Genomic DNA, 12,140 nt, shown 5'->3' on the forward strand with positions numbered 1-12,140 from the left:
GTTATATTGAATCTTCATTTAAACATATTTATTAAATGAACTATAATTTTAAGGAAACACTGCAATAACACCTGTTTAATTTTACCTTTTCAATTCAATTTCATGTTCCTACTTTACAACTACTACATGCCCTGGATAATGTAGACCTTCTGACCATAAAATCAATAGGCGTATTGCTTACCCCAAGTACAAGCTGTTCAGAAAGTTTGATCCAGGCAGGTGATGTTGAATGACCCAAATCAATGGCTTTTTCTTTGCCCCAAATATGAGCAAAAAGTCTGATGAAGGAAGATTCTGAGGAAATGAAGTTATTATGAAAAAGAAAAGGAAATGGACAGATGGATGGATAAAGTCATAGCATAATAAGCTCAGCCAAATGGGTGGATGTATCAAAACTTTTTCCTCTAAATCAGTGATCTTGACCTTTGACCTTTTGTCCTCAAGCTTGTTATGCTTTTTTTTGTCTTACCCACTATTTAATTCATATACAAACTTTAGTGAAGATACTTGGTCAAAAGCTGAAACTTGTGTGCAGCCACTGATTTTCTTCCATCACTTAATGACCTTGACCTTTAACCTTGTGATCCCAAACTCAAAAGGCTTCTTCTTTAATCCAAGTGCAAGCTATCCAAAGACTGTTTGGTAACTTAAGATTCTGGATAACATATGTTCTTGTTCAAAATAAAAACTGGTAAGACAGACAGATGTACATAAGTTTCACCTAATGGCAGGCATATAAACAGTGCTCTGTCACTAATCACTCATAAACTAATAAACTGAATTAGTATTTCAAACTTCTTAAAATTTTCACTGGTTGACAATATTATTGAGATCACCTTAGCTTACGAGAACTTAAGGTCGGCACAGCAATTTTATAGCAGGTTGTAAATCTCTAAAGATTTCCGAAGGCCCCGTATACTTGCATTACTTTATTATTTTCTTTCACAATACATGTACTATTAATGCATTTGTTAATACTATACACAAATTTAACTTTATCAATGGTATATAAGAGATTGAAATCACAACCAAGTCATTTAGCATCCAATCTCTCCCAGAGTTCATAGCACTACAGTAAAGCAAAGTAAAAAGTGATGACATCATAATAATAATCAATTCATTTTTAAGTGCACAGTAAGTATTGATTTTACATTGTAAACAGGAAACAAAGAGGTCATCCACATCATCAATATAAAGATTCTACAAAGTTTGCAAGGCAGGAGTTAGAACCTTCGAGTTCCCTGGATGAAAAACAGCTGATCTTTATTTCTAAAGGTATTTTTTACACATCACAAATATGTAACTTTGTTTAAAAAGAATAAAACAACCAGATACTTTGAAACTATTATGTTGCCGCTACTTACTGGATCTACATAGATTCAGGTATAAAGCTAAATTCTAAGTGATACTCAACTCGGTCATTTTGCTGGTATCATTGTCTAACATGACAGTATTAGCTTAGTTATCTGGACCTAATCCACCATGCATACCGATGTAAATGAGACCATTTCTCAAACCCATATACAATGCAATATTTATTTTTAATGTGAACTAAACGCATACTAATATTCTAATTTGCAACAACCGTAGTCATTATCTGGTGAACTGTTGTTGACTTGCTTGTAAGTGGAGTCCCAAATGCAAATGACATTCACCCTTACCTACCATAGCATAATGTGCCAACAGATAAGGTCTATGTTGTTTGTTCTACTGCTTAGTCCTAAGCCAACTGCAAAAAACCCAAATGTGTTGGTGTATAATGCAATGCAGATCTGGCATTGTGCAGTTTGCAGTTTCATCTGACTTGTAAGTGATTATACCATATATACTAACTTATAAAACAAGTCCAACTGTAAATTACACAGACCCAGATCTGCATAATGTACTGGCAGATCTGGGTCTGTGCTGTGCTTTATGGTATGCAGATCAGGACCTTTGTTGTTTACACTTTGATTCAACTTTAAATGTGAGTATATACGGTCGGTAAACAGTAATAAATGTTTCTCTAAACCCCTACTCGAAGTTGAGAAATCCAGGCTTACTCGAAGTTGAGAAATCCAGTCTTTTGATTAGCCAGAATATTTCAGGTAACACATAGAATCGAGTAAAGTTTTATGATGGTGGGGCCAGAATGGTCTATAATAAGTGTAAAAGGATATTACTATAGGAAAAAAAGAATCAATACAACAAAAGACTTTTCTGTGACTTAATTGAATGAAAAATGCACTAAGCTTTATTAAATCCACTGTGTTAGTTGTTTGTTTGGCTTTTAAAACAGCATTTTCAACACACTGTTGGTTATACCATGCAAGGGCAATGGCAACTAAGTGCCTTTACGAAGGATACACTGAGGCAGCCAGCCTGGGTTTTCCTTTGATGGATATCAAACATGTGACAATTGGATTATGCGTCCAAGCTCTACCAATGAGCTACAATGGCTCCCAATCTATAATCAATGTAAAATAAAACACTGAAAGGAAGATCAAACATGGCATATCATTTCTAAATTAGTTTCTTCCAGTGCTTGTAATGTGTTAAAAACAAATGTTCAAAGTAAAATGATCCCATCTCCATTGGCTATTTGAAAAAATGCAATAAAAGCTTATAAAACAATGGACACCTTTAAAGTTACCTGTATCAATCAATTACTAATCAATAGCTCTATTGTGCAGTTTGGCCTGGTACAATGAGAGGCAGTTAAAGAAGCCAACAATAGCAGCCAATGAACAACAGGACCACAGTTTAATCAAAACCAATTTAAGACTCAATGAGTCCCACACATTGTTAAAAATGAAGTAATCAAATAAATCAACTCCTGAACTATGCCTACTGAGGTGAATGCACAATAAAGCTTCAGTGTAATACACTGATGTCTGCATCCCTAGCTGTTAGGTCACTTGGTACCTTCATTGCCATCTGCAAAAGCAGACAACAGTGTTTCTCTTTGTAATTTATTCATTTATAAACAACTAAGATCCTGCATTGTACCAGTACATTGAATAACTTACTTTGAAAGCCGTGAGCAAATTCTAATACTTTTCATTTATTGTTTTACAGTGATCCCCATGACAGGACATAAATGACTAATAATTCCAAATGTCTAAAAATTCCAAATGACCAATAATTCCAAATGTCTAAAAATTCCAAATGACTAATAATTCGAAATGACTACTAATTCCAGCGATCTTGCATACTTTTTTCTGACTTTATTACAGTTTTTAAAACTGCATATATTTTTCTTTCTCATTATTTAATTACACTCTGACGTTGCAACCAAATTGTTCTGCATCCAATCTCTCCCAGAATTCCATGTGCTGAGATGCACCTACATACAAAGTGACATCATATCGATTAAATCATAATGTAAGCATAGAGTCATTTCAAACTGCATAATATTTTCAGACGTGATAACTTTAGAATTAGCCGATACTAACTTCTGTGCCAAATACCGGTAATACAATCAAGTACTTTCTCAAAACTCGAGATTATGTTTCTTTATTAAATAAATATCATCAATTTTTAAACTTACATGTATCTATTTTAAACATTACAAAAAGCATCAAAACATGCATAAAAATGATGCTTATTTTTATTGTATGTCAATTGTTTTGAACATGCAAATGGAATACTTGTTTACTTTTGTATGTAACTGCACATTTATTTAGTTTATAAAAGCAAAGCAAAGTTACTCTGATATCATTATGTTTTAAATGTTCAATGTATAAAACAGTCATGTTGTATTCAGAGTATATTTGATATTGTAGAATGGCAAATGCAACTCTACAGTCCAAAAAGATTTTCCAGGAATCCAAGATAAGAATATTTCTTCATTTTAACTGCTGAGTGTTGGTATTCCTAAGCGATACGATTTTGAAATCAACTATAGTGGCAGCCATATTGGATGTAAAATTGGCCATATTTTCTTTCAAGATGAACTTGACAGCATTATAATATTGTTGATCAACCATTCAAGAAAATTATAGACAAGATTTTCAAAATGTTCATCGTGGTAGAAATATCTGAGGACAGATAGACCATACTTTCATTCAGGACCAAATAGATATAAAAATTAGTCTTCTGATGACAATCCCATGTTGATATGACTTTCCATTTTGAAGGAGTAGCAAAATTAAAAGTTTTCTTGTGAAAAACCAATACCGAGATGAGTTTCCTTTGAGGAAGTGTAGCAATATAAATTTCAATATCGACTGCTGTGATGATCATGGTGGCCACACTAGATGCTGGATTGGCACCATTTCCATTCAGTACCAACTAAACAGCATAAGAACTCTTCTACTGAAAAAGCTAAGCTGTGAAATGTTTCTGATTAGGCATTGGCGCAATAAAATTTTCAAGATGACTGCTGTGTTGGCCACATTGGATATTAGACCTGCACAAATTGTTTAAAATCAACTACACACAATAAAAAGTCTTCCTGTGAAGACTCTATGCTGATAATGGCTTTCTTTTCAGAGGGAGTAACAATAACAAGATTTTAGATGTGGCTATTATGGATATCAAATGGCACCACTTTTATTTTTGACCAATTAGGTATTTTAGTGAAAACACCATGTTGATATAACAATCCATTCAGGTGGAGTAGCAATAACAAGATTTTCAAGATGTGTTGGCCATATTGGATGTCTGGGTACAAACATTTTCATTTAGGACCAACTACATTATAATATGTTTTCTGGTGAAAATCTCATGTTAGTACATATTTAGAAAGAGTATCCATAACAAAATTTTCAAGGAGGCTGATGTGTAAATGTGGAAGTGTCACCAGTTTCATTTAGGGCCAATATGATCGCCATGGCAACATTATTTTTCAATCAGGAGGAGTAGTGATAAAAAGATGGCTGCTGTGATGGCAAAACTGGTTATAAGTCTTCTGGTGAAAAACCCATGTCAATATGACTTTCTATTCAGGAGCATTGGCTGAATATGTTTATAACGTTTCTCAACCAATCTCCAAGCAGTTTAGGTGGAGTTGCAATAAAAAGTTGTGCTAAAGACAAACGGATCAATGACAGACAACTGAGGTCCATGATCAGCAGAGCTTAAAAAAACATGCATAGATGTGACCTTGACCATTTTAACCCCAAAACCAGTAAGTTTCTTCCTTCTTTTGATGGCAATTTATGTTGGAATTAAATGGATTGGATGGACTGTTGAGCACAAGTTGTGACACAAAGGTTTATTTTTCCTTCTTGAAGTTATTGTGATGCTGACATTTGACTTTAACACCAACATCTACAACAATCTCAACATTATAGCAAACTACCCTGCCATAAGAGCAAACTATCAACAAAGTGTATATTCATATGATAGGCCAAGTGGGACATCACTCATATATGATAGGACATCTGTAACATTGCTTGGCATTTCCATCAAGTCAATAAATAATCTCATGTAGTTGATGGAATACATATGAACTGTATGGGTTTGATGATTCACCACTTGCAGAGTGCACCACATATGTTGCAACAAAAAAGTCTGACAATGTTCTGATTGTGACTTTGTATCCTTCCACTGCCATATAATTCCATGTGAACAAAAGTAGTTCTAAATATAGTTCTTAATGGCAGCCAATTACATCCAAGGTTCATTTCCTAACCGGACAGAAAAGGCCATGGATGTTTGGATTCATAATATGAGAGGAAGCCATAATTCCTTGCAGACAGTCCAAGCACAAAGGCCCAACCTTTGGTGTCATACTCAGTGAGTGTTTACACATAGAAGAATAACACTTTGGACATAATACAATGTTAAAACTTGCTTAGACTCAATGATAAAACATGCAACTTATCTATGAGTATATGGCATATATTTTAACAGCAAAGGAAAGACTACCAAAAGCATGTGCTTATTAGTGTCTTGTCTGTCATAGATCCATGGAAATGTTGAGCTTCTTTACATAAGTAGTTCTCTGACTCCACACTTTTTGGGGAAAATATGATGCATACATCTATATATGGCACAGAAATGCTCCACAAAAGCCAAGGATATATTACTAAGGACATATTAGAACTTATTACTGATAACACATTACTGAGAACATATCAGGACATTTTACTGAGAACATATCAGGACATTGTACTGAGGACATATTAGGACATATTACTGAGGACATATTAGGACACTAATGAGGACATATTAAGACATTTTACTGAGGACATATTAAGACATTAGTGAGGACATATTAGGACATTTTACTGAGGACATATTAGGACATTAGTGTGGACATATTAGGACATTTTACTGAGAACATATCAGGACATTTTACTGAGGACATATAAGGACATTTTACTGAGGACATATTAGGATATTAGTGAGGACATATTAGGACATATTACTGAGGACATATTATGACATATTACTGAGGACATATTAGGACATTTTACTGAGGACATATTAGGACATTTTACCGAGAACATATTAGGACATTTCACTGAGGACATATTAGGACATTTTACTGAGGACATATTAGGACATTTTACTGAGGACATATTAGGACATTAGAGAGGACATATTAGGACATATTACTGAGGACATATTAGGACATTAGTGAGGACATATTAGGACATATTAATGAGGACATATTAGGACATATTACTGTGGACATATTAAGAGTGTGTGTGTGTGTGTGATTTGGATTTTTAAAGTAGCTTTAACAATTTTTCAGTCATATCGCTACAATGCCTGCAGTGTGGCAGTTTATAGTGATGCCTAGCACTAAGGCATCATGTCGCAGACATGTAGCATGATGTCCCACCCAGTCACATTATCATGACAGGCCGAACAGTCCTAACACTAACATCTTAATGCTGAGCACCGAGAGAGGCAGCTGTTAGTACCATTTCTGTAAGTCTTTGGTATGATTCGGCTGGGGATCGAACCCACGACCTCCCACATCCGAGGTGGATGCTCTAACCACTAGGCCACCAGAGTGGTTGACATATTACTGAGGACACATTAGGACGCATTACTGAGCACATATTAGGACTTATTACTCAGCACATATTACTGAGGACATATTAAGCAATGAGTTGATGGGGAAAAATTGTGTTTATATTATTCTTTTTTTTGTCAACTGTTTAGGTTAAGCAATTATGTTCCAAACTGCTTTAGCATCTTCTTCCTCCATTTTACATCAATGTGCTCATACTTAAGTGTTTGTTTTCTTTGAAAGAACAGATTATATCCTTTCCTCTCTCTCACATTTCAGCATGGCTACGATAATTAAAACCACATACTATTACACTCTTTAATTTAGAAGAAGCCAAATGTTCATAAAGGATTTTTTGCTTAAAAAGTTTGATTTATTTTTCATCACTACGAAGATAATGTATATGAACAGATTTCAGTAGGGCATCACTGAATACTTTTGAGTGTTGCATTGGCAACAAGAGCCCTTGAATGTATATAATTTGCATTTACTTGTTACTTGTGATTATTTTTCTTTATCTCCTTCTCTATGGATATTACATTAGCAAAGTTAAATACCAATGTCATGGATGACACTGGTGTATAATTCTGAATTGTGGGAAAACATGAGAAACAACTTTCAGACTTTACCTTTTGATTTTGGTTTTGAAATATAAACATTATGCTTTTGAAAATGAGAATGCTTCATGACAGTTATTATATAGCTTACAAAGAATATCCTGCAGTGGCTTCTGTAGTTCAACAACAAGCAAGTACCACACAATGTCATCGATGACTCCATTATATATTAGGGACAGATTCATTTTATTTTAGTAAAAATATGTCTTGCCCCAGAATTGCATAGGTTGAAAAAATATTCTTGCTCTGATTTGCAGATGAAAATAACTTCTAAATCCAGTATATTAGTTGACAAAAATGACTTTCAGGTGAAAGAAAACAAAAATCTGGTTTAAATGAAAATACCATGCCACCCCCCACCCCACCCCTATCATATCATAAGTTAATGGTTGGTACTGCTGCAATTTCTGTAAACAGAAATAAAACGTAATCCGAATATTACATGCCTGCCAAAGACAAGGTCATAAAAGTAATGATGGCCTGATAATGCTGGGTCTTGGGTAGAAACAACAAAGAATAAATGGACACCATGATGGTGTGGTTTTTCTTAAAACTGATGTGTATTTAAGAAATGAACATGCTTATGACATAATTTCAGTGTTGACCTTTGATCCCCAGTCATCCAGGTAGAATCTCAATCCACTCTGGTATATGCATTGGAATTCCTTTCCACTCCGATGGTAGAATGTCTCAAAAACAATGTCTTCTTCTTTCTGAAAAGTATGGAAAAGAAAATATCTTAGAATTTCATAACTATCATACAAAATGATATAATACCAAGTTTTTATTATTTTCTGTGAGTCTCAATTTTCATATTTTGCAAAGATTACATATTTCTTGATACTTAAATTCATGTTTGATAGGATTTTAAATTTGTCCTTTGAAACCGCCCAAGAAATCCATGAACACTTGTGCCTCACAAATGGTGAACTCATACTATCTGAATTTATCTACTTAGCAAAGGGACCTATCTCCATTTGGTATGAGTTAAACTCATAAATGTTCAAAACATTGTATTCTTACAGTTACAGGCTTATAAATGATCACCTCATTCTTGTAAAGAAAAGAATAATTCACCTATGAGCCGACACAGCATATTGTCTAATATCAGTAAGTCAGTTTAAAAAGAGAAACATTTTTTGTCATCCTTTCTGTGCTTTTTATAAATGCAGAAAATTCATAACATGAAGTTCATAAAATCAGAGACAAGCAAATTCTGAGGTATTACTCCTAACTACTGATTCATATCTTTCTTTTTATTTGAATAATGCAAGCAATTTTTCACCCTTGCCTGTTAATTAAAATGGCATGCTCTAACACATTGTGTGATTTTTTTATGCTCACCCAGAAATCACTTTCCTGGAAACCTATTTTCTTTCTAATTAAATGTAAATAATCTGCCTTGATACAATATATAAATATATAGCATTTTCATCACTAGCCAATACCAAGTTCACTATTTTTCATGGGGTCCCAAAATTTGTAGCTTTTATTAAAATTAGTAAATCATGACAAATGTCTTTTAAACAAGTGTCACTGATGGAATGATGCTCTATTGGCTGGAAAGAATTTCCATAAATCCAAGAAAGGACAATTTCTTCTTTTTAACTATCGAGTATTGAAACCATCTCTGACATTCTTGAGAAACTCTTGTTTGGTAAGGAAAATAATTTCTAAATATGTTAAGTATAGGAAAAATGTTGTTCTCATTGACCTTGAACCTTATATCACATTGTCTTAGACAATGTCAGTATATACACATGTGCTTAGTTTTGTAAAAACTATAAATAACATTTTTGTGAGAGAAGACAAACTTATTTAAGTGGTACTATTTAAGAAGTTTATCAGATATCTCAACAAAATGGATTTGATTAAAACTTATTCATACATACTCATAAACCGGTACAGCTAAATCAAGATTTTATATCTTAAAATCAATGAATACAACTAAATACAAAACCAAGTCAACATTCACCTGTATATGTACAAGTCACTGTGTACTTAAGCTCAATGATAAACAAAAATGCAAGCAATGACCTTAGACTTGACTTTAAAGGTCAGTTAGGTCTGATATGCACAACTCCTTCACAAAAGTCTGGATATGCTGGCAGTTAGATCTGCACCATTTTCATTCTGAACTAATTAAACTGAAAAAAGTATTTTAATGAAAACTTCATCTCAATGTCATCAAACATGCAAGAGAAGTAGTTACAACAAGATTTACAAGATAGACATATTGATACGACAATCTCTTCAAGACACTGATCAGCACAACTTTTATTTATGAACAAACAGACATCACAATAAGACTGTTAGTGAAAACCCCTTGTGGATATGACTATCAGCTCAGATGGAGTGGCAATAAGAAGATTTTCAAGATGGCCACCTTAGTGGTTGTACTGGATGACCAAGGGCACCAATTTATTTGGGACCAATTATATATCATAAGAAATCTGTAAGTGAAAGCTCCATGTCACTCACAGCACCCAGATCTTTAAAAGGCCTAGTTATAGCAAAATTTTCAAGCTGACCACCATTGATCAGCATGTTTATTGTTGACCTAATAGACATATAAGAAGTCTTTAAGCGCAAACCCAAAAATCAATAGGTACCATCCATCCTGGAGAAGAAATTTTAAAAAGATTTTCAAGTTGATAATGGAAGTCAAATCAACACCTTTTTTATTTATAGCCAACTGGACAGCAAAATAAATCCTCTGGCACAAACCCCATTTCAAATGACCATCCATCCTGGAGAATGACGCATAATGATCTAAAAAATGATCACCATACTGTTCATCTGTTCTGCCTCATTTTAATTTAGAGCCATTTAAACATCACAATATGTTTTCTGGTGAAAAACACATCTTATTATGACCTTCCATTTTGGAGTAGCCAAAATAATTTTCAAGTTGGTTGCCATGGTGACCATAATGAATGTCAGTCACCATTTTGATTTAGGACCAACTAAACATAAGAAGTCATTCATTGTAAACCACTTATCAATATGACCATCTGTTCAAGAGAAGTAGAAATTTTAAAAAAATTGAAGATAGCCTCTGTACCCTGCATACTGAATGCCCAAACAGTACCATTTTCATTTAGGACCAACTAGTCATTGCATAAAGATTCATGGCAATCCTGTAAGTAGTTTAGAAGTGGAAGATAGCAAACATGTGATGGGATGATAGATGGGCAATGAACAACTGGTCATCCCATAAGCTCATCTTGTTTATGACCAGTAGGGCTAAAATGAAATGAATTAGTTTTGATGCACACTGTAAACTATCTGGGGTTAAAAATAGTCTTTTTCCAATCTAACATTTAATCCAATCTAACATTTAATCACTTAAAATTGACCATTTGTCAAAATACAAATCTGAATCATATCAATGCATGCTGATTTCTACCAGGTTAGAAAATATACTATGGCTGGGGATCAGGTTTAAAACACAAGTGTGTACAAAACAAGGTGGTACTTGAAAATACACTGTGGCTGGCTAACTGATTGTGGTAAGTTGAAACTTTGCGGGGATTGTTTTATTAAGGAAAGCAGAAAAATGTACAATTTTCCAACTCTGGAGAGGCTTGTGTTACTAACTGTGGTTAAAAAAAACCTAAATTCCAATTGGATAAGTTAATGATTAGGGGGGTGTTTCCAGGCAAAGTTTTGTGCTTTATAAATGTTATCCTGCAAATTAGTCAAACTTTTGCAAAAGGCAAAGTCTTAGCTCTAAGATGAGTAGCAAGTATGCAAGTATTCTCTCATAAAAACTATCCAAGGGATTTGTAGTTGGAAGTATTTGACAGGCATGAAACCAAAGGTTAAAAGGGGATAGTTTTGCTAAAGGTATAAAGAGACAATTCTGCAAAAGGGCAAAATAGCAAGGAACAGTGTCTTGATTTCATTCATAATTTCTCTTTGAGTCTTAAGATAATTGTTTGAATTTTTTTGTTTACAAGAATTGATTATTATTAGGTTTGTAGGATGTTTACAGTTTGCAAATTTCTAGTTAGGAAAAGAAGTTAATTTTGCTTATTTCATTTGTATAACTAAGAAATGAATTCTCTTAACAGAGGAATTGGTTGTATTGAATGGGGATTATACAGCTATTTATTGTCAGCCATATGTGTAAGTGTCCAAAAATTAGTCAAGATAGTGATTAATTGTTCACACTGCAGAGACTTAATAGGTGAGAGCAGACCATGCTATGGATCAGTTAGCAATGGTGGCTGGATGTATCAGAAGAATACATTAAGTTCCTATACTATGTAATATCTTTTGAAGGGGTGGTATGTAAACAAATTATGGTATGGTATGCATGGTCTTGACCTGAAACCATGTTAGCAGTTAGCATATGTTTGTGATATGATACAGCTAAATTCTGAAGGGGATGAGAGATGAAATTTGAGTTCATTCCAGGGAGTTATGAAGATAACAATGTAAGGCTGCATTTATTTTATTCAGCAGGGAAACAGCTTCCATGTCAGAACATCAGAACATCAAATAGAAAGATTCCAAATTGAACAGTAAGGATCATGGCTTCTTACAGAATCCATGCCTGAACTAAGAGT

The 12,140-nt window shown here is 33.9% G+C and overlaps 1 protein-coding gene across 1 annotated transcript in view; it reads right to left on the reverse strand.

Moving 5' to 3' along the window:
• Positions 1–12,140, reverse strand: part of LOC149796166 (uncharacterized) — a 140,033-nt gene that overhangs the window by 78,419 nt on the left and 49,474 nt on the right. Inside the window, exon 3 of the mRNA XM_089966106.1 lies at positions 8,172–8,279. Within this exon, the coding sequence (XP_089822232.1) occupies positions 8,172–8,279 (108 nt within the window). The remainder of the gene's footprint in view (positions 1–8,171; positions 8,280–12,140) is intronic.

This window comes from Sinohyriopsis cumingii, chromosome 7, assembly GCF_028554795.1.
Source record: "Sinohyriopsis cumingii isolate HCF-2022 chromosome 7, ASM2855479v2, whole genome shotgun sequence".
NCBI lineage: Eukaryota > Metazoa > Mollusca > Bivalvia > Unionida > Unionidae > Sinohyriopsis > Sinohyriopsis cumingii.